At 47.8% G+C, this 23,480-nt stretch overlaps 1 protein-coding gene across 1 annotated transcript in view; it reads left to right on the top strand.

Annotated features, from left to right (window-relative positions):
* Ern1 (endoplasmic reticulum to nucleus signaling 1) overlaps nucleotides 1-17,593 on the top strand; it is a 94,647-nt gene extending 77,054 nt beyond the window's left edge. The window contains 11 exon segments of the mRNA NM_001443666.1: nucleotides 1,068-1,259; nucleotides 2,867-3,134; nucleotides 3,836-3,926; nucleotides 4,524-4,713; nucleotides 4,892-4,991; nucleotides 5,242-5,441; nucleotides 6,655-6,802; nucleotides 8,544-8,671; nucleotides 11,924-12,047; nucleotides 12,489-12,556; nucleotides 13,560-17,593. Of these exon segments, the coding sequence (NP_001430595.1) occupies nucleotides 1,068-1,259; nucleotides 2,867-3,134; nucleotides 3,836-3,926; nucleotides 4,524-4,713; nucleotides 4,892-4,991; nucleotides 5,242-5,441; nucleotides 6,655-6,802; nucleotides 8,544-8,671; nucleotides 11,924-12,047; nucleotides 12,489-12,556; nucleotides 13,560-13,772 (1,722 nt within the window). The 3' untranslated portion in view covers nucleotides 13,773-17,593.
* The last annotated feature ends 5,887 nt before the right edge of the window (nucleotides 17,594-23,480 follow it).

Here is a 23,480-nt window from a genome sequence, read left to right as displayed (position 1 = left end):
CTCTGAAATTCTGAGGAACTTGGAAGGAAGCTAAATGCTTATTTGATTTAATTCGGAGCTTCTATAAGCATTTTTTTATTTTTCATAAGCATTTAATAAAGGCATCTGATACTTTCTCTAACTTTGGAAAAACAACCTAAGGCAGGGTCTTTATTGCTTTGTTAGGTACGCTAGGTGCATGACTGCATGTGTATACAAAAGAACAACCATTTGGTTGTTTGTCGGTGTGTGTGTGGGTGTGTGTGGGTGTTAAAATATGAGATGTGCATAAGTATAAGGAGGCTAGAAGATGCTGGGTGTCCTGCTCTCACTCACCACCATATTCCCTTGAGGCAGAGTCTCTCCAGTGATCCCTCTGTCTCCACCCTCACCCCACTGATTGGGTTATGGGTACACATATACTTGTACTTCATCTGGCTTTTTATGTGGGTTCTTGGGATTTGAACTCATCTTCATATTTGTACAGCCCTGCCCTGCTTTGTTTTTGTGGTTTGATTTGTTTATAGTGTGGAGATTAAACCCAGGAACTTCTGCATGCTCCAGCTAAAAGAGGTAGCAAATCGATGACCGACTTTCACTAGACTTTTTTCTATATATGAGTTACGTGGTTTTACAGTTTTCCTTAACTAGCAAATCTACTATCAAAGGAGTTGTAGATTTATCATTTAAATTAATACTGAGATTTATCATTGAAAAAAAAATTTTTTTTCTTTTCCTTTTTTCGGAGCTGGGGACTGAACCCAGGGCCTTGCACTTGCTAGGCAAGCGCTCTACTGCTGAGCTAAATCCCCAACCCCATCATTGAAAATTTTTAAAGAATGTCAGGGTCTAAAGGAATTTCCGAGTACATTGTTCTGAAATCTCTGAACAATGGCAGCAGCACTGTAGAATTGTATGGTCTCCCACAGCAGTTGCTTAAAAAGAAGCAACAATCATCTGGTCCATCAAAATTTTAGTAAACAGAAAAAAGATCATTTTAGTCCTACATTTTAAATAGGCATGGCTTCTCTCGAGTGCTAACTTCATCTATATCTGGCTAGACATTTAGAAAATCTCTTCCATTCAAGGTTATCAACCTAGTTGGCCAGACTTCAGAAAACACACCAACCACTGTGTCTCAGGATGTAGAAGAGAAGCTGCCCCGTGCCCCCGCCAAGCCAGAGGCCCCCGTGGACTCCATGCTCAAGGACATGGCTACTATTATCCTGAGCACCTTCCTGCTGGTCGGATGGGTGGCGTTCATCATCACTTACCCCCTGGTAAGGCCTGATCTTTCTCATGATCCTCCAAGTTCTCGTACCTCTCTGTCAGTCACTGGGTGTCAGTGGGGGCCACACAAAAGCAGGCAACATGTTTCATATTAAAAGTCAATATTTGAGCCAGATGTGGTATTGCACACTTTTAATTCTAACACTTGGAAGTTTAAGGCTAGCCTGGTCTACATAACAAGTCAAAACCAGCCAGGGCTATGTTGTGAGAAAAAAAGAGAAGTATTTGCTTATCTTCAAAAACATCGTCCCCAGCTCCAAAAAAAAAAAAAAACATCATTAGAGATACTAGCTTCTCATAAAATGACAGTTTGGGGGTTTTTTAAAGAAAGATTATATATGTGAGTCCACTGTTGCTGTCTTCAGACACACCAGAAGAGGGCATTAGATCCCATTACAGATGGCTGTGAGCCACCATGTGGGTGCTGGGAATTGAACTCAAGACCTCTGGAAGAGCAGTCAGTGCTCTTAACCCCTGAGCCATCTCTCCAATTCCCAAAAGGACAATTTGTAACTAACTAAATCTTAGTGTTTTTTTTTTTCGGAGCTGGGGACCGAACCCAGGGCCTTGCGCTTCCTAGGTAAGCGCTCTACCACTGAGCTAAATCCCCAGCCCCTCTTAGTGTTTTTTAAGAAAGGGTATACTCGCTGAAGTATAACTCTGCCTGAGATCATTTAGAATAGTTAATTGAATCTTGCTTTTTAAAGGAAGGATAACATGAAAATTTACTCTCTCATACTACCTATGAAGTCTGCTAAAGTATAAAGGGTGGTATAGTGATTGATTCCTTTCACTTCCTAGTTACAGAGAAGTCAAAATAATGATGGTGTATTTGAGTAAGACAGGAGTTCCCTCAGCAAGTTGTTCAAGCCTGTGGAACTGTCTCCTCAGAATGACATTGTCTCCTCAGGATACCAGCACACAGGCAGCTCACATCTCCACCAGATAGGGGAGACAGAGACCTTGTATGCTTTCTTTTCTGTGGGCAAAGTACCATTACCTGATCTTTTTAGCCTCACACAGTCCTTCGAGGTCATTATTATGTATTCTCTGTCCACAGAAGAAAAAACTAGACTTGGGGAGGCCATGTGACTTCCTGAGCTAGTCAAAAAGATTCAAAAAGAGCTAGTCCACCTTCCGTGCCCCGGCACGGATGTTTACAGACTGCTGATACTCCTCATGATGGTGACGCAAAGCTTTCAGAGTGTTGAGAAGAGGGTGCTGGGCGGCAGCATGATAGGACTAGGACCTTAGCAGCAAGACCCTAACAGCATGGCCTAGCCCCACCCTCACTGCCTCACTTTGAACTTCCAGCCTTCCTTCTAGACTTCAGGCCCACCCTGTTCTAACCTCTCTTCAGGCACAGCTCCTCCTGGTGGCCACTCAGTCTCACCAGCCCCCTCCAGGGTTAGACCGTGGGCCCTACAGAAGAGGAAGATTACTGAATCAATTCTGTCTCATTATGGCTTCTCTCTGGCTTTGTACCTTGGTGTTCAGATAAAGTCTGCCTGCTTCACTGAGCACAGGGAACACCTCTCCCTGTGACTTGCTTCTGCTTGGAACCAGCTGCTAGCCTGGATGTGGGTTCTCTCCACAGAGCATGCATCAGCAGCGCCAGCTCCAGCACCAGCAGTTCCAGAAGGAACTGGAGAAAATTCAGCTCCTTCAGCAACAGCAGCTGCCCTTCCACCCACACGGAGACCTTACCCAGGACCCTGACTTCCTGGATTCATCTGGCCTCTTCTCGGAGAGCTCAGGCACCAGCAGCCCCAGCCCATCCCCCAGAGCCTCCAACCACTCACTCAACTCTAGCAGCTCTGCCTCCAAGGCTGGCACCAGTCCCTCCCTGGAGCCAGATGACGAGGGTAAGGACAGTTCCCCAGTGCACCTGGGAGGAGTACCTGAAACAGAGCAACCATGTTCTTCCCACACTCCTGAGGGCTCACCACGTTCTCCCCTGGCTTTCTCCCACCTACTGGTCTCTGGGAGGACAGGCTGTGAACTGCTATTGACCAGAGGGAAGTTTCCCATCTGGCTTAAGTGAATTCTTGAGGCAGCCACTGGGCAGGTTCAGAAGTGGAGCAATGGCCCATTTCCCTCTGAGGGAGTGGGCTTAGCCATTGTCAGGCCACATCCTAGGAGGATTGCCACAGAGATTGTGAAGGAGCCTCAGAGCTTCTAATCTAAGCAATCTCTTTGGTTTACGTCAGGCCACATGGGAATGTTTTAGATGTGGATCTTTGAGGCAGACTTGTTGTTGTTGTTGACCATTAACTAAATGTGAGGTTCCACAGAGAATCTGTCTCTTTGGAAATGTTTAAGTCTCCTGAGCTGATGTGAAGACAGTGTAGGCAGAATAGAATGTAGCAAGGGCAAAATGCTGGACAGCAGGCAATGGTCCCGGGCATAAATAAGCAGTAGGCCTAACTCTTGCCCGCCAGGCCTGGCAATATAGAGTCTCTTAAATCCCACATCTTACTCAGAAATCTGAAAGCCCTTTCACTCTCAAAATTCTTTAGGTGATGTCTGTTTAAAATGACCTCTTCTTGTTCCTGTTTTGTCCCAGATGAGGAAACCAGAATGGTGATTGTTGGGAAAATCTCATTCTGCCCCAAGGATGTCCTGGGCCATGGAGCTGAGGGCACAATTGTATACAAGTGAGTCCCCTGCTATGTGAATCTTGTCAGCTTCCTGAGGCATAGCGGGGGTCAAAGTGATGATCAAGGCAGGAGCCTTGCCTCCAGTGAGCCCCACACTGTCTTAAGAGTTCCTGTCACTGTGATAAAACACCATGACCGAAAGCAGCTTGGGGAAGAAGGAGTTTATTTTACTTACACTTCCACATCACAGCCAGGATGGGAACTCAAGGCAGGAACTGAAATAGAAGCCATGGAGAAGTGCTGCTTACTGGCTTGCTCCTCTTGGATTGCTCAGCCTGTCTCTTATATATCCCAAGACCGCTGCCCGGGGTGGCACCCCTCACAGTGTGCTGGGCAATCACCAATTCAGACAGCATACTACAGAACTGCCTACAGGCAAATCTTAGGGAGCTGCTTTCTCGGTTGAGAATCCATCTTCCTGAATGACTCTAGTTTGTGTCAAGTTGACTTAGTGCTTGACAGGACAGGGCCTCTGGGCCTTAAGGCTGAGTGGCTGATACTGGAATAAGGAACTTTGGTGTCTTATAGAGCTGATCTCATGTCTCCAGCCCAATGTGCACTAACCTGACTCAGCTACTGCTTCTTGTCCTACAGAGGTATGTTTGACAACCGTGATGTGGCCGTGAAGAGGATCCTCCCTGAGTGTTTTAGCTTTGCAGACCGAGAGGTCCAGCTGCTTCGAGAATCAGACGAGCATCCGAATGTGATCCGCTACTTTTGCACAGAGAAGGACCGGCAGTTCCAGTACATTGCCATTGAGCTGTGTGCAGCTACCCTGCAGGAGGTGGGTCTGGCTGACCTTCTAGTGCCCAGGGTCAGTGACAGCTTTGCCACAGCCACTGGCCTCTTTTCCCGCTAACTGGCATTTGTTCAGGAAGTATATGTATATCACTGGACCACCACCCATGAATAAAGAGTCCTGAAGGTTATGGGCTGTGACCTTGCCTCTGTGTCTCTTACAGTATGTGGAGCAGAAGGACTTCGCCCACCTTGGCCTAGAGCCCATCACCTTGCTTCATCAGACCACCTCAGGCCTGGCGCACCTGCATTCCCTCAACATTGGTAAGAGAATCCTCTTTGCCAGGCTAAAAGGCCCGGGGTGGGGCAGCTTCCTGACCTTCTTAGGAGAAAGGGGTGTTTAAGTGATCTCTTTACGGGTTATATGGAGTTGAGAAAGGCCCTTAGGTGACTGAACACTGAACATTTCGAAGATGACATAGGTACTTAGGAGGCTGACAAAGACCCACAACCATCATAGGAAGCTGGGGTCACTCGTGGTAAGCATTGGATGAATTTTTGAGCTCTCTCCTAGTTCACAGAGACCTGAAGCCCCACAACATTCTCCTCTCCATGCCCAACGCACATGGCAGGATCAAGGCGATGATCTCAGACTTTGGCCTCTGCAAGAAGCTGGCAGTGGGCAGGCATAGTTTCAGCCGCCGTTCAGGGGTGCCTGGCACTGAAGGTTGGATCGCCCCAGAGATGCTGAGTGAAGACTGCAAGGAGAACCCTGTAAGTAAATGGGAACATTTTTTAAAGAAAACCACAGCGCCAGCCCATCATATTTCAAGGTTTGGGTGCCAGGCATATCACAGAATGACGTCCTTTTTAAACTTCTCACGATTCATGTTCTGAGAAAGACAGAAGTGAACAGTGTGCCTTTCCCAAGCTTTCCGTCCCTTTTCCCCCTTTTCCCTTGGGAACCTGAAGAGTCAGGCCTTGTCTACCATGAGCAGGCCCCCAATTTTCATTTGTCTGTTTTGTTTCCCCAGACTTTTAAGAGTTGCTAGGCATACAGAAAATTGAAAGAATGTTAAGGCCTGTACAGTTGCACCCCGAATCACTTTGATACATAATAAATAGGTTTGTCTGTCTTCCTGTATTTACCTGCAGCTGCGCCATGTGCTTATTAGGAGCAGGTCTCTCAGCCCCTCACCCCAAATGCCTGTCCTTGTTTCCTAAGGACAGACCCACAGACCCTCTCCCACCACCTCCCTGCCACACCTGAGCAGTCAGCATCTTCCGTCCTGTTTCTTAACACTCAGTTCATGTTCACGTCCCCCACAACCCCCCAAGTCTTTCACAACTAGTTTTGTACTCCAGGACTCCATTGAGTGCTGAATTGGACTGCATCTCCCCATTCCCAGCAGCCTCCCTACCTGTTTTGTTCTTTGATGCTTACTTTTGAAGTCCTTGCATGCCTCGTTCTAGGCTGCTTGCTTGTTTTCTCATGGCATTTCTTCAGAGCTCTCTATTTTCTGTAAGCTAGAAGTTAAGTCTAGAGGCTTGTTTGGATTCAAGAGAAGAGGCAGGTGGATCTCTGAGTTCAAGGCCAGCCTGGTCTACACAGTGAGTTCTACTATTCCCAGGGCTGCACATAGAAACCCTGTCTTGAGAAACAAAATAAAACAACTGTGTAGATTCAAGAGAAGTGTTTCAGGCAAGAGTAGATCACAGGTCACTGCCAAGGATGAACATGATAGCGGATTGTACCCTGGTCAGTGACGCTAACTTGGGGCAGCTGGCAGAGCCAGCGTCCCAGGTTGTCAGCCCATAAGCCAATGACTTGACATCAGTCAGAACACTAGGCAATACGACAGGGTGTCCCCTTGCTGTTTTGGACAATTCACATTCATTAGCTACTTATCAATAGGGGCTGAAGTGAAGTCAGGGCTGTGAGTGAAGCGACAGCTGTCTGAGGCCTCCTACTCTGTGTTTCTTTCAGACCTACACAGTGGACATCTTCTCTGCAGGCTGTGTCTTTTACTATGTCATCTCTGAGGGCAACCATCCTTTTGGCAAATCCTTGCAGCGGCAGGCCAACATCCTCCTGGGCGCCTGCAGCCTTGACTGCTTCCACTCAGACAAGCACGGTGAGCAGGTGGACTGGGTGGTAGCACCTTCCAGCACTCTGCCTGTCAGGCCTCAGGAAAGGCTGAACGTACAGAGCTGATGGAGCACCCTTGGAGTACTGAGGCCCTGACCTGGGAAGGCCCCCTCTGGAGACTCCTGATCAGAGGGCCTTACTGTTTTCCTTACCTGGACTCTGTTGTGTGAGGGCCATGGTTACACCATGTCTGACCAGCAGGGATAGACAGGTTGTCCTTGTTCTGCTGACTTGGAGGACATATGCACACTTCCTCCTGATGGGGAAATTTGCTAGAGTAGATTAGATCAAAGCAACCCAGTATGAGAAGATTAAAATGAAATAATTGTTTTGCTTACGAGTTTTTCCCTTATTCATTGTAGAAAAATGCATTTGCATGAAGACCCATATTTTTACTATACAGGGATGAATATCTGCTGTCAATTCCTTATGTTATTCTAATTGCCTATCTACATATGTATACTAACTTACTGACTTTTATAAAAATGGGTCTGAGAGTAGCGGCACACACTTTTGATCACAGCACATCAGAGGCATGTGCTATAAATCTATAAATTCAAGGCCAGCCTGATCTACATAGTGAATTCCAGGACAGCCAAGACTGCACACAATAAAAAGATGTGGTTAAAGGGTTAGCAAGATGGCTCAGTAGTGAAAGGCACCCGAGGATCGGAGTTTAATCCCTAGGACCCACCCACATGATAGAAAGAGAGAACTAACTTCTACAAGTTGTCCTCTGACCTCCACATGTGTTCTGTGTCACATAGCCATGTCCTCCCCTACACACAAATACATAAATGTAAAAAAGAGAAGGCTAAGGGTGGTTGAACTTACCTGTAATCCTAGCACTTGGGAGCCTGAATCTCAGATCTGAGACCAGCCTAGGGAACATGGAGTTCTAGCCTGAGCTGCTGGGAGTGGGGATGAGGTTCAATCATACGTTTATAACCGTCTCATTTTTCTCAACTTCATCTTTTTGGGGTTTTTTGTTTGTTTGTTTGTTTGTTTGTTTAGTTGGTTAATTAGTCAAGGTCTCCTTGTGTAATCCAGGCTAGCCTAAGTCTTCTTCTGTAAGTCATACTAGTCTCAAAATCATGATTTTCCTGCCTCAACTTCCTGAGAACTGGTATTACAAGCCCTTACCTTGACAGTTTTTCTGACCATCCAGACTTCCCCCACCACCCTTTTAGTAACCATTTTCACAAACCACATAGTGAAAATCCGCTACCAACTGCTGTTTGGTGTGAGTTCATTATTTTATTACAGTCAACTCCTACAGCAGAAGGGTGTATCAAAGGCCATACAGGGGCTAGGGGGATGACTCAGTTGGTAAAGTGCTTACCACAAAAACATGAGGACTTGAATCTGGATCCTCAACATCCAGGTTTTTTTAAAAAAATAAAGAAGCCTGAGGTTTTCCTGCATCTGTGACCCCAGGACTCGGGATGCAGACAGGAGGATCCTGTGACTTGCTAGGCAGCCAGGCTGAATTGGAGATCCCAAGTTCAGTGCGAGACTCTAACCTCATAAAACGAGGCAGGAAGCAACTAAGGAAGATATTTGACATAAGCCTCTGACCTCTGTATACATGCATACACAAACCTGTACACATATGTACAACGGAAGCACACAACTGTAGGGGCCACATAAATTTGTCAGGGTTCTGAGATGTCATTTGGCAATGGGTTGGGAATAAAGCAGTGGTTGTTTATTTTCCTCTTCTTTAGAGGACGTCATTGCTCGTGAGTTGATAGAGAAAATGATTGCAATGGATCCGCAGCAGCGACCCTCGGCAAAGCACGTGCTAAAACACCCATTCTTCTGGAGCCTGGAAAAGCAGCTCCAGTTCTTCCAGGTACCTGGGCCTGTTTCTCCATCACAATCCTAATGTCTTCCAGATTCTCAAAAGGTGAAAGGACAAAGAGCAAAACCAACGATCTATTGCCTACAACCAAGGCAGATGGGCCTGACATTTGTGCTAGTCAGTTCAGTGTGTAAAGGGACTGTACACACAGTACAGGCTAGGTAGTCTAGCCATGACCATCACACATTAGACTGAGAGCCAGTAGCTGCTCAGTCCACAAAACTGGACTGTGTCAGCAGTTAGTAGTCTACACTGAAGACCTGAAGATCAGAGAGCCCCTGGTTTTAGGCCACAGTGGAAGGCCAAAGGAGCCGGGTTCTGATGCCAGGGAAAATGACAGCAGCAACAGAATGGTATAGCAAGAAGCAAAGGCCATCAGGCAAGACTGCTTCCCCAGGCCCTCTCTGTAGCAGCCCACCTGTCAGTGGGTGCTGCCCATGCTGAGAGAAGGCCCTTTGCTCTAGGCGGATCCTTTCTGGAACTGCCCTCACAGACACACCTAGACATATATGTCTTAGGTGACAACTAAAATTAACCGTCACATTTTAAATGTTTTCATATAAATAGTATAATTGGGATCTATATATATATACATATATATATATATATATATATATATATATATATGTATATATATGTGTGTGTGTGTGTGTTATATCCTGCTTTTTAAAACTTATACATAAAATTATAACTATGACATTCTATCATATGAATGTACCTAATTTTATTTCTTTAAAAGATTAGATTTTTTTTATATTTATGAATGTTTTGCCTGCATGTATGTTTGTGTACTATACATGTACCTGGTGGCTTCAGAGTTCAGAAAATGTGTCAGATCCCCTGGCCGTAGAGCCACAGAAGATTGAGACCCGGTGTGGATACTAGAAACTAAACCCAGGTCCTCTGTGAGATAGGAAGTGCTCTTAACTACTGAGCCATCTCCAGCCCCTCACTGTGCCCTAATTGTTAAACTGTATATCTGGAGATTCCTAAATCTCAAAAATAGACTGGTGCTCCGGAGAGCACCTCTCTGTCCATCCGTTTCGGCAAGCGTTCATCTCTGCGCTGTCCCACATAGACGACTTTGTTAAAGTTTCTTCTTCATGTGTCTGAGTGTTCGTGTTGTCTCTGGCTTTGCAGAGACAAGTGTACATATGTACACCATGTATTTGCCCTGGTACGCACAGAGGCCAACATGGAGTGTCGCTCCCCTGAAACAAGGGTCAGGTGATTGTAGGCTGCCACATGGGGCTGGGACCAAACCTAGTCCCCTGTGAGAGCACAAAGTGTTCTTAACTGTTGAGCCATCTTTTGAAGCAAATTCAGATACCGTATAATGTCATTCAATGTCATAAGCTCAGACATCTCCTTAAGTTTTCTCTATTGTCCTTTACTTAGATCTCATTTGTTAGTATACACTTTGGGGTACAATGTAAGATCAGTGGCTCAGACCTCCTTGGCAAGTGACAGCTACAGCTGTGCTTCTGTGACATTGCCAAGTGGCTTTGTGTGGACTGTTGGTGGGTGTTAGGTGGCATGAGATGGGTAAACCATGAAGAGTGTGGGGTGGGGCAGCAGGCTTTCTCCTGGAAAGCACCCTGACTTAGAATGGACACTCACATTGTCTGGAGTTTGGCAGAGCCATGGCTATAGCGATGCCCTTCAACACAGGCCCATTGAAGGCAGGACTTTGTGGGTAATTTTTTTTTTCTTTTTTTCAGAGCTGGGGACCGAACCCAGGGCCTTGCACTTGCTAGGCAAGTGCTCTACCACTGAGCTAAATCCCCAACCCCTTTGTGGGTAATTTTAATCACTGTTCTGTCCCAAGCACCTACAAAGGACACTGCCTGGCCTTTTGCTGGTGCTTAGTAATCATTTAAATGTCTTTGGGGTGAAGGGTCCAGTATCTTACTCCAAGGCAGCAATGGGTACATGTAGCATCATGATTGGTCACTGTAAGCCACAGGATATAACATGAAAATTCTCAAGTCTAGGTTACTAGACAAAACAGACAACAGAAATGAAGTAGAGTCAGTATATCCAAGTTGTATATCTGACTTAGACAGGGTGTCTCTGTTCAGTCAACCAGCTGTAACTAAAGCAATTGCAACTCTGAGAAGTGTTTCCACCAGGCCTGCTAGGACTGTCCAGTCTCCACAGAGCTTTTTTTTTTTTTTTTTTTTCATTTATTTGTGTGTGTGGTGGTGTGTGTGTGTGTGTGTGTGTGTGTGTGTGTGTGTGTGTGTGTTGGTGTACATGTGGTGGTCAGAAGAACTCTTGTGGGAGTCAGTTCTCTCCCTCTATTATCAGAGCTCAGGGATGAAATTCAGATCATCAGGCTTGGTGGTGAGTACCTTCACCCACTGAGCCATCCTGCCAGCTTTCCCTCAAGGCTTTTCCCTGTACATTCGAATAGGAATCCCCAGTATGTGGCCATGCTAGCTTACACCTGTAACCTGGAATCTCAGCACTCTGGAGGTGGAAGCAAAAGGACTATGAGTTCAAAGTCATTTTTCTGCTATGTAGCAAGTTCAAGGCCAGCCTGGACTATATTAGACCCTGTCCGTCAGTTGGGGAAAAGAAAAAGAAAAAATTATCCAGCCTGATTTTTGCCTTTATCAAAGAAGTATGTGACCGACTCTCCCAAGGGCTCAGTGTTGATGTATGGGCTCATCGTTCCGTCTCATAGCCAGTCTTACAGGCAGGGGTTCTGAAAGGCTAGTACATAGGGAACCCCTCCTTCCCTCCTACAGGATCCACCACCTACCACTCTTCATAGCCTCTCTAGTGCTCAGGTGAGGAGTTATGTGACCTTCTGGTTAGCCGTTGAGACGTCCTGTTTTAAGGACATCTGAAGCCCAGGCTGAGTTAAGCTCTCCCGCTATGCTTTGGCTCCCTGGAGAAGGTGTTTTGTACCTTGTAGCTCTGTGTAAATATGCTTTGTGTGAGTGTGAACGTCCAGAGGTGGATGTGTGCCCTGCATACAGGTACATTTCTATAACATCTCTCTCTTGACATGGAAGGGATCTCTGCAAGTTCATCCCAGTGAGTGACAGATGTATCTACTCACAGAGACAAAGTCAGTGGATCAGGGTAGGTGCCTAGCTTTGAGGAGCCTGCAGCCTAGGCCTGAGAGGAATGTCAGTTTGCTTACAGCTCACAGACCAGTGCCTGCTCTGTAGCTTAGTGCGGACAACCCCAAATCCCTACCCTGACCAGCACCCATCGCCTGTCTTCCCCCAGGATGTGAGTGACCGAATAGAAAAGGAGTCCTTGGATGGCCCGATCGTGCGGCAGTTGGAGAGAGGCGGGAGAGCTGTGGTTAAGATGGACTGGCGGGAGAACATCACTGTCCCCCTGCAGACAGGTGACCATGCTAAGGCGGGAGGAGACATTTTGAAAACTGCAACCATTTCTGAGAACTTGATGTAGACAAGGCAGCTCCAGCTGTTGGAGTTCCAAATCCCTCCTCTTGGATTTGAGACTTACTTGAGCGTGTCCTTGTGGATGTCCTTGTGGGCTTGGTCAAAGGGATGCAGTTTTATGTCTGTCCCTTGGTGACAGGCTGGTGGTGACAGGCTGGTGGTGACAGGCTGGTGGTGACAGGCTGGTGGTGACAGGCTGGTGATAACGTTGTGCTCTAAGGTGCTGGGCTCCAGAGGAGCACCACCTTTGTTCAGATCCAAGAGGTAGTAGCATCTTTTGTCCTGACTGAGAGTTCGTTTCACTTTAGTCCAGTTGCAAGAACCCAGGAATTCTCTGTAAAGATTTACTGGCCTAACCATTACATCCCTTAATGTTTTTCTAGATCTGCGCAAATTCAGAACCTATAAAGGTGGCTCCGTCCGGGATCTCCTCCGAGCCATGAGGAATAAGGTAAAGGGCTGCGAGGACTTCGGTGGTGGGCGCAGCGAGATTGCTGCCCTCTACTCACTTCTGTGTATCTCTTCCTCACACTGGATCCTACCTGGTAGAGGCTGGGCAGGCTCGGCTGGATTTAACAAGCATCGTAGTTACTGTTCTGTTCTGTAAAGGGACACCATGGACAAAGGAAGCATTTTAGCTGGAGGTTTGCTTACAGTGTCAGAGAGGGTCTGTGACCATCACAGCAGGGAGCACGGCAGGGGCGGGCGGGCATAGGGCTGGAGCAGTAGCTGAGAGCTCACATTCTGATCCACACTGGGCCTGGCATGGTGACACACCCAGTGACACACCTCTTCCAACAAGGCCACACCTCCTAATCCTAAATGGTCCACCAACTGGGAACCACACCTTCAAGTATATGAGCGAATGGGAACTGCTCTCATTCCAACCGCGCACCAAGGAAAAGGCCACGTCTTCCCTCAAGGAAGGCTTTAGAGTGCAGGGCTAAGCTGCAGGGACTAGTTAGTCTCTTGGGACAAGTGTGCTTCATGGTCTCCTTGCTAATTCTGGTCCCCTCTGCCTGCCTGACAACCACTGTATCAGCATTCCACCAGGGACTCCTGGTTACTTTCCTGTATAAGGCCAGGTCTTCAGGGACTTGGGAAAGGGTCCCTCTATGTCCTCTTAGAGTCCTAGGGATGCTCTTGACCTGTGCTGTCACCAAGCAGCCTTCACACAGGGCAGACCTCAGTCACAGAAGCAGCCGCCGAGCCTGTTGAGACAAACACTACAATCCCATGGCCTTCACAAGAGGCCTGCGCTCCCTTGCAGGCAGTCAGCACCTCGTGAGGCTAAAGCTGCTGTCCCCTCAGCCAGGCCTTAATGCTTGCAGCTTTCCTACTGAAGGAAGCAAGGCTCAGGACAGCCGGGGTACACGGTGGCACATGCACCTTCTGTCTACAGAAGCCCTAGCACTGCTGTCTACCTGTAAAGCTGTGTGTCTGCTCATTCACAGAGACACCACTACCGGGAGCTCCCTCTGGAGGTTCAGGAGACGCTGGGCTCCATCCCTGATGACTTCGTGCGCTACTTCACATCACGTTTCCCCCACCTCCTCTCTCACACCTACCGAGCCATGGAACTGTGCAGACATGAGAGACTTTTCCAGACCTACTACTGGCACGAGCCCACAGAAGCCCAGCCTCCAGGGATTCCAGATGCCCTCTGAGCGAGGGCAGCCCTCTGGTCTGGTGGCCCCAACAAGGACCATGGGCCTGATCTCTGCGGTCATAGCTCGTTGCCTCTGGGATTAGCAGGAAGACTAAGCTTCTCAAACCAAGTGCCTTGAGCTGCTGATCTGCAGCCAGAAGAGGAGTATGCTGATCTAGGAGGCAGGAGCGCCCTCACGACTACAGAGACCTGAGGAGATGTGGCCCTGAAACCTTGTAGTCAGGGATGGCTACAGAGGTGGGCCTGTCCCAGGGGCTGCAGAAGGAGCAGCATCAACCTTTCACTGGATGAACTCACTTCCACTTTTATTTCTTTCTAAAATTCCTGTGAGATGGCATTTTGGGGGCCTTTCAGTGAGAGAGTGGAAGAATCCTGTTTGCCTGCATGCTAGAAGCAGCCCTATTGGGTGGGGTACAGCAAGTGCAGCCAGCCTCTGATAGAGATGGTTTGAGAGCTGTGGGGTTAAGGAAGAGATGTTCAGAGGTTGCCATGGGGATAGGAGGCACCTCCAAGTTACTGATGAGCCTGTGTTGCCTCGTGCAGCAGTCGTGAGAGTGGGGCATGGAGACTACTTAGCAATGCCCGTGGACACTGGATATGTGTCTGTGGTTCTGGAAGAGGAAGCAGACATTCGGTTCTGGATGTCCTGCTGGCCCAGCACAAGTGGCCTAAACAGTGGCCCCTGAGAGGTTGAGTCCTGGCCATGCGGGCCAGAGATTGAGTTTCCTGGCCACCAGGAAGGCAGCTAAGACCAGACAGGGACAGAGACAGGTTTTCAGGGCCAGAGAGGAGCAACGAGAGGGAACTTCTTAGTCACTCGGAGAAGCTCAGAACCAGAAAGTGAGTGATAGGGTCCCTCTGCCCCAGAGGCCAGCAGATTAGCGAATAGATTGAGTCAATGCCTGGAGGCAGAGTACCAAGACCAGGCTATCATGGGCTTTTTAGGCCGGCTTTTAGATTTCCTCCTGGCAGGTTTTATAAGTGTGTTTTGATCAGATTGCAGAAAGCTACGCTCACGTGAGTAAGTCAAATGTAGCTCGATGCTTGTGAAGAAGTACAAGATAGAATATCTTCTGTTTTATGTGGTACCAAAAATCACCATTCCCTCGAGAATGTAGCACATTGTGAAATGCTAAAAGTAAGACATTCTAGCAACACTGTGTATTAATGTCAAAATAATTACATCAGTACCGTTTTTCTCTAAAATTAATTTTTAATTTACGTTCCAGTCAGAATTTATTGTCTTAGGGAGCCTTAGAGGTTAGCATGCAGTCAGGGTCTGTGGGGAGATTCTGTGTAGACTCCCTGTAGCCAGCAGTGGTTTCCGTTGTGTAGTCCTGGTGAGCTAAGGCTCCATTTTGTTCTGTGCTAAGAGTGGTCTCAGCAGCTTCATGCCCTGCACTGACTGAGTCACTGCCACTGCGTCCCCTAAAAGCTTCTGGGTGTGCATGTCAGGGCCACTTACCCAGAGCTTCCTCTGCTACTGTAGAATTTGATTTTCTTAACTTTCATGGTGGTCAAAGAGGACTTTTTCTTAACCTCCTACATCTTTGGACCTCATGGGTGACCCTGTTTAGACCCCATGTCTGGCTTCCTGGCCACTTGTTAGCATAGCACTTTGTCAATGGGCCCAGGAGGTAACAGCCAAGACCAGTGTGGAGGGACTGCTGCTTGCCCGTTCCTCATGGCTAAGTTTCCCGTTGACAAGTGCTGAAGTCTCTTCTAAAGACTCACCTTCGTGTCACCTCCCAGTCTGCCTGGAGTCAGCTTTTCAGTTGTCCTTGCCACTTATCACTTCTCAGCTCAGTCTCTGACCAATCAAGTTTCCAGAAGTCCTCTGTTCACCATGCTCATTTGAAAACTTTCCGGAGAGCTAGATGGGATATGAGTCACTTGGGATATAGATGAAGGATACGGGAAAAACTTCTGCCTTTTGAAGCCTCACGAATCCACGGCACACAAGTGTCAGGGCAGAAAGAAAACTCCAGTGGTTAAGAAGGGTGTATTTTGGGGTTTGCCCCACTTGTGCCTTAAAACCGTCCCATCTCAGCTCACCGTGTGTCCTCTAGGTGTACCATAAAAACCCTGGGCATCTGGGGTGCTCAGCAGGAGACTGTCTTTCCGCCAGGGCAGCCCCGTAGCATCATGCATGATCCCAGGAGACTGCCAGGTGTCTACGAGCACAGCATCTTCAGCTTTGCAATGGAATTGAGCCGTTTCTGTGATGTTATCTTTGTTTAAACCTTGTCTTGTTTTGAACTTTCAGTTAGGAAGTGTGCCGTTTCATTAGGTACCAAAGCACTTGCACTTTTAGGAACATAGGTGCCACATGGTAAATCGCTAGGCCATCTAGAGACTAAAGGTGAACCCCTAATTGTAAGTAGAGATATCCCCTGCTCTTCCCATGATGCAATACAGAGAAGATGGAGGTCTGAGATCACTGGATATGGCTGAGTGGTTTCCACCAAATTGAAGATAGGCCCGAGACGACTCTCCTCGGAGTCACTTGACTGTGGCGGTTTCGTGTGCACGCGATTCAGGTGGCTGCAGCAGCACCTTTCCCAAAGTCAAGGCTAATCAGCTGGTGGCTGCTGTGACCGCTGCAGAGCCACCTCTGGCTGCAGGCTCCCCTGTGCTGGCCCTTGCTTGTCATCTGCAGGGCTTTGGTTCCACTCGCTAGCTGTGCCAGGATTCTGTCTGCTTCTGGGCCTGCTCTGTGTTCATCATTTTTGTCGTCACGGTGCAGAGGTGTCGGAAGAGCTAGAGTGCGAACAATAGCTACCCTGGAAAGAGCCTCTTAGATCTTGAAACTCCCCCTGCTCCGTGATTGGGTTTCCAGCAGTTCTGTCCTTGCCCATCCCTCATATCTGGAAGCCATGGTGTTGGCCGTCTGGGGCCTATCATCAGCTTCACCTGAAGGTTATCAGACCTCCACCTGAGGTCTGGATTCTTTCAAGCCAAAGTGCCTGCTCCTCTCCCCCACCCCCGTTCTTACTTTTCATGGATGAACTAGAGAATGTCCGTGTGTAAATCTGGTTGCTTTCCGCACTTAGGTCTCTTCTGTACTCACTAGAAAGCCGCAGAAGCACATCTGTGCTGTGTCTCCCTCTGGAGCAGCCTTATCCACATTGCTTGCCAGAGTCCTGTGGTGGCCTCTCCTGTTCCCATGTGTTTGGTGGATATAGTATTCCTTCCCAGTTGTCCCTAAAACTGTGACGGGGGAGTCCCCACTCACTAAGCATTACCAGCCAGCTATGTGGCGTCCCCACACAAAGACCTTGTGTAGTTCCTTTTGCAATGACATATTTATTAAATCTATTTATATTTATTTAATTTTTACTCCGAAGTATATCCGGTTACAATTGCACTTGCTGAAAGCACATCAGATCTATTTTGGACAGTACCCCTGACCATTCTAAAACTGGAAAAGGAAAAGTTACACTGTATCCTGCCACCTTATGGTAGCCTTGTCTTTAAAGGGTGAATAATTTGGTCTGGGTAGAATGTTAATTTTTGGATGATTTTTAAAAAAAATCTTGTGCCATGTGTCTTCTCTGTGGACAGTTAATTGTTTAATGGATATGTGCTGATTGTGTGATTCACTCCTCTTTGTGGGAACTAAAATATTCTTTTTAGCTTTATATTTTATAAACTGCCAGATTGTACAATTTTATGTGTATTTTCAAAGCTCATGATATGAGGGTCACTAAGTTAAACGGCCTATTTTTTTACCTCTTGTACAGTTTTATAATTCTGCTCACTGATGAAGGCGACTTATGCTGAGCCAGCCACAAATAAAGGTAGTTTTAGATTTGGGAATTGCCTTGTTTCTTTTTCTTTCTTTCTTTTTTTTTTCCAGAGCTGAGGACCGAACCCAGGGCCTTTCACTTGCTAGGCAAGCGCTCTACCACTGAGCTAAATCCCCAACCCCGCCTTGTTTCTTAAAGACTAGAGTGCCGCTCAGAGCAAGGAGCCAGGCTCACAACTTCAGGCCCACAGCATCTGCATGGCCTGAACAGCTGGCTAAGCTCGTGAGAAAATGGCTCCCTGGCATCCACAGCTAGAGAATCCTCCTTGACGGCCGATGAAGAAAGGACCACCTTGAAAGATGGCCCATTGGGACCTACCTAGTACAGATGGGAATTAGGCTCCCAAGTGAGTAGGGATCTAGACTAAGGTACCAGGGAAGAGAGACGAGCTTATGATTAACTCCACTCAAACAGCACTAGGGAAGAGGGACGTCTGACCTGGAACATGTCAGCCGCTCACAGACAGCAGTGCCCCCACTGGCTGTGTCAGTGTCGCCTGCAGTCAATTAAGAGTCTCTGCTTCCTCATCCTCCTCCTGTCTAGGGAAGTCATGGAGGCTCCCGGGGCTCTTGGCCCAAGATAAGGGCTGTTTACAAAGCACGCGCACACACACACACACACACACACACACACACACACACACACACACACACACACAGAGGATCTCCCTAGCCCCAGAACATCTTGTCAGGCTCCGTGTAGATGCTGACCACGCCTCCCGTGTCCTGGGCTTCAGGAGCCCAGGAGGGTCCTGAGACTTGTGGTCATACCTTTCAAGTATTAAATCTTGAACCCAGCCACATCCTCAGGAAACCAACCTCTTCCATGACCCATAAAAGCCTACTGAGGTTTGGTCCCAGGAAAAGACACTACTAGGAGGTAGTAGAAACTTCAAGAGCTAAGCCTGTGGGGTGGTGGTGCAAGGAGGGGGACAGTTCTGTAGTTTCAAGTGTGCCCTTGAGGGAATTTGGGCACCTCCCCTTCCTCTGTTTTCTGGTCACAAAATGAGTAAGTAGTTCTTCCTGTTGGCCTCAGGGTGACTAGAAAGGCTACCGACAAGTAGGATAGGAGGGAGACCAGGTCTATGCCCTAGAACCCTATGATCTCACTACAGTCATCGGGCCCTCCTTCTAGGAACTGCCATCCTGATCTCCACTGAGTCCCAGATTAACAGGCATGAGTAGTCTGGGAGGAGCAAAGGAGGCTGGGAAAGCCAGGGTCCAGTACTGTCTCTCCCTCCACAGTGAGAGATCACAGTCCTTACAAACTCCCAAAGTGGGAGATTCTCCCAACACAGGAAGAGGGGCGTTGCCAGGCCTCACCACACTATTTGCAGCTATTTTACCTGGTGCTCTTCACTGGTTAGAAATCAGGCTGGAGAGATGGCTCAGGGGTTAAGAGCACTGACTGCTCTTCCAGAGGTCCCGAGTTCAAGTCCCAGCAGCCACATGGTGATTCACCTATCTGTAAGATGATCCAATGCCCTCTTCTGATGTGTCTGAAGACACCAAGACAGCAACAGTGTACTCACATATACAAAATAAAAGAAAAGACCCCGTTAACTACAAAAAAAAAAAAAAAAAAAAACCTGTAAACCCTGTGCTTGTTGGATTTTCCCCTTGCCAAACAGCCAGTCTTGGCCTCTTCCAAAAGAAAGTGTCAGTCTCCAGTCCGAGCACACTGGCTTTTTTATCCATGATTTGGCCAGCAGATAAAAGGGGGAGGGGCTGGGTGTGGTCACACCTTTAGTCCCAGCACTGCAGAGGCAGGCAGATCTCTGTGAGTTTAAAGGTCAGCCTGGGGATTTAGCTCAGTGGTAGAGCGCTTACCTAGGAAGCGCAAGGCCCTGGGTTCGGTCCCCAGCTCTGAAAAAAAAAAAAAAAAAAAAAAAAGGTCAGCCTGATCTACACAGCCAGTTCCAGGCCAGGCAGGGTTATGTGGTAAGATCTTGTCTCAAGAAAAAAAGGGGATGGGGGGAGGCTGAGGCAAGAGGATAGCCAGGAGTTCAAGTCCAGCCTGATTGTCATAAGCACAAAGAGGACCTGATTGCGGGTCCTCTCCTCAGCACTTCGGCTCCTGAATGTTTATGGATGTATTTTTCACATCTCTATTACCCTCCTTAATAGGAGGGTCCTCGGGGCCCTAGAGAGAGCATACTGGTTTCCAGAGGATTCCAATGCAGTTCCCAGCACCCACATGGGGTATCCCACAGTCACTTGTAACTCCAGTTCCAGAGGATCCAATACCTTCTGGCTCCTGTGAGCACCTGGACTCATGTATACATATTTTCATGCAGACACAACACATATACAATTAACACTAAAATAGTCTACCACACTCATCTGTAACCCCAGCCCTTGGGAGACTGAGGCAGGATTGCCATGAAATTAAACCAACCTAGGCTATCTGGTGAATTTCAGGCCAGCCTGAAATCCTGTCTCAAAACACAGTTTCTCAGGACCTGTCTGTATCCAAATCCACCTTTGAACATAAAGGAATGTTTGGGCAGCCACCCTGCCTGCTTACTTTCTCCACCACTAGATGGCACTCGTGTGCTGTCCATCCCCAGTCCGGCCGTGGCTTCTCAGTATGACCCCTCGAATGACCAGCCTGAATACCAATCTGACTCTACACCCTGCAATGGACTCCCCTGAAATGAGGCTGGGGTCCAGACCAAGAGACCTAGCTTCCCCCTTTTTTTCCATGCAAATTTTATTTAGTTTGTTTTTATGTATATGGGCGTTTTGTCTGTATACCACATACATGCAGTAACCATGGAAGCCAGAGGAGGGTGTCCAATCCCATGGGACTGCTGGTGTTTCGAGCCAGTGAGTGCTTCCTCTGGAGGAACAGTCAGTGCTTTTTTTTTTTTTTTTTTTTTTTTTTTTTGCTTTTTTTTTTTTCCCGGACCTGGGGACTGAACCCAGGGCCTTGCACCCAGGGCCTTGCGCTTGCTAGGCAAGCGCTCTACCACTGAGCTAAATCCCCAATCCCCAGTCAGCGCTTTTAAGCACTGAGTCATCTTTCCCCCAGGGACCTGGCTTTCTAAACCCAACTCCTTCACTAGCTGATAAGTTTTCTAAGAAACCCCATAGCCACAAGCTTTTCCCATTACGAGTTAACATTGACCAGAACACATGTCACCCCGTCCCTTGTAGAGTGAGGGTGGTCCTGGAACTGGGCATTCCGTGAACCCCTGCAGTTGTACAGGTGCCCCTGTGCCCTTGGACACAGCCTACAAGGACATAGATGCCAACTGTACCTACCAAACTTCCAAACTACCAAACCACACAATGCCGATTATTTACAAACTCTTGATCGACGTTTTTACAAATTATCTGTGTAACCCACGATTCCAGACTGACCCACGGCCTCCTATTTGGGCTCTCACCAAGTGAATTTCCAGTCTACCATGAAACTCTAGCTTTCTCTGCCCTCGTCTACACCCTGCTCTGCTTTCTGCCTGTGGTTAGTTAGATGTTATTTAATTAGACATCTCTTCCTTCTGCTAAAACAATGTATACACCCCTCACCTCTCGTACTGGCTGGTTTTGTGGGTCTGCTTGACACAAGTTAGAGTCATTGGAGGAGGAAGAGGAGGAGGAGAAGGAGGAGGAAGAGGAGAAGGAGGAGGAAGAGGAGGAGGAGGAAGAGGAGGAAGAAGAGGAGAAGGAGGAGGAAGAGGAGGAGGAGGAAGAGGAGGAGGAGGAGGAGGAAGAGGAGGAGGAGGAAGAGGAGGAGGAGGAGGAAGAAGAAGAAGAAGAAGAAGAAGAAGAAGAAGAAGAAGAAGAAGAAGAAGAAGAAGAAGAAGAAGAAGAGAGGAGGAGGAGGAGGAAGAGGAAGAGGAGGAGGAGGAGGAGGAGGAAGAAGCAGCAGCCTCAGTTGAGGAAATGCCTCCATGAGATCCAGCTGTGAGGCATTTTCTCAATTACTGATCAATGAGGGAGGACCCAGCCCATGGTGGTCCTGGGTTCTATAAGAAGACAGGCTGAGCAAGCCAGGGGAAGCAAGCCAGTAAGCAGCACCCTCCGTGGCCTCTGCATCAGCTTCTGTCTCCAGGTTCCAGCCCTGCTTGAGTTCCAGTCCTGACTTCCTCTAATGATGCACTGTGATCTGAAAGTGTAAGCTGAATAAACCCTTTCCTCCCCAACTTGCTCTTTGGCCATGGTGTATCGTCACAGCAATAGAAACCCTAAGACAAGTTGGTACCAATGTAGTTGGGTACGACTGTGACAACCTGACCATGTTTTGGGGAGGACTGTGGAAGGACTTTGGATGCTGCCGCCCATGCTAAGCTGGTGAGACCATAGCTGTCCTGATTACTCTTTTTTTTTTTTAAAGATTTTATTTATTTATTATAGATGAGTACACTGTTGCTCTCTTCAGACACACCAGAAGACGGCATCAGATCCCATTACAGACGGTTGTGAGCCACCATGTGGTTGCTGGGATTTGAACTCAGGACCTCTCTGGAAGAGCATTCGGTGCTCTTAACCGCGGAGCCATCTCTCCAGCCCCCCTGATTACTCTTTACAGTGTGAGTGCAAGTGTGTCTTTAGAGTGCAGAATATGTGAAAAATTCCCATCTACGTCCTTTCCCATCTCTAGAGACACTGTAGGACTTTGCGTAGTGACTTGCTTCAGTGACACCCTCCTGCGTCACACGTGTTCACCATTGCTGTAGACCACCCTTCCTAGAAGCTAAAGGAATGCCTCCCACTCCCTCGTCTAGGACTTTAAACCTCTAAAACTGAACTAAATCTTTTTTCTAAGTTTGATCACCGGGGCTGGAGAAAGGGTTACTTGGTTAAGAGCATTAGCTACTCTTCCAAAGGACCAGGGTTCAACTCCCACCGCGGACATGGCGGCTAACAATTATCTGTAACTTCGTTCCCAGGGAATCTGATGCCCTCTTCTAGCCTCCATGGGCACCAGACTTGCATGTTGTGCACGGACCTATACACATAATTAAAAAAAAACCCATATTATACCTCAAGTGTTTTGTTGTGACAACATGATGCTGACTGTTGCAGATGTGTACCCCAATTTATGTCTACAACAGAGGCCTCTAAACCATATGGTAGGATATTTTAAAATTAACTTGAAGTCAGGCATTGCAGCATATGACTTCAGTCCTAGTGCCCAAGAGGCAGAGGCAGGTAGATCTTTGCGTTCAGCCAAGCCTGATCTACAGAGTAAGCTCCAGGGCAGCCAGGGCTACACAGAGAAACCTGATCTCAGGAGGTACGGGGGGGGGGGGGCAGGGGGGATTTCTTTGAAGAAATTGAGGCACAAAAGCACCAAGAGAGGGGTTGGGGATTTAGCTCAGTGGTAGAGCGCTTGCCTAGCAAGCGCAAGGCCCTGGGTTCGGTCCCCAGCTCCGAAAAAAAGGAAAAGAAAAAGAAAGAAAAAAGCACCAAGAGAAGTTGCTCCAAAGCCAGCAGACCCCAGCATTCTTGGTTGGTCTTCATTCATAGTCTAGAAGATTCTGTGGCCTCCTGGTAAGGTCTAATTTCTGACTTCGCTGGGCCAGAACTTTAACCGGTGTAGATTGAGAAACTGCCCGGCAGAAACTAGATCTTTGCTTTTTGAGTGAACCTAGCTGGCGGGCTTCCCAGGAGCCGCCCGTAGCACCCGGCTGTCTTACTTCCTGCTTGCTAAAACGAAACCCCACCCTGCTAGAGTAAATGACTTGCTAGTTGAGGCTACAAACATGAGGAGATTTTAGGTGATGATTCTTAGTCACCAATAGGTTTTAGTGGAGTCCAGGACACAGCCAGAGAAGAGGGTGCTCTGTGTCGCCGCCATAAGCACAGAGGACCCGTGAGTAGCTTGTTCCATCAAAGGCCTCGAGAAGCTACACATGAAGGGGAATAAACAAGACTCCAACTCTTCTG

Source organism: Rattus norvegicus, chromosome 10 (genome assembly GCF_021556685.1).
Source record: "Rattus norvegicus strain SHRSP/BbbUtx chromosome 10, alternate assembly SHRSP_T2T, whole genome shotgun sequence".
Lineage (NCBI taxonomy): Eukaryota > Metazoa > Chordata > Mammalia > Rodentia > Muridae > Rattus > Rattus norvegicus.
The sequence above is the reverse complement of the archived record's forward strand: the minus strand, read 5'-3'. Positions and strand labels throughout refer to the sequence as shown.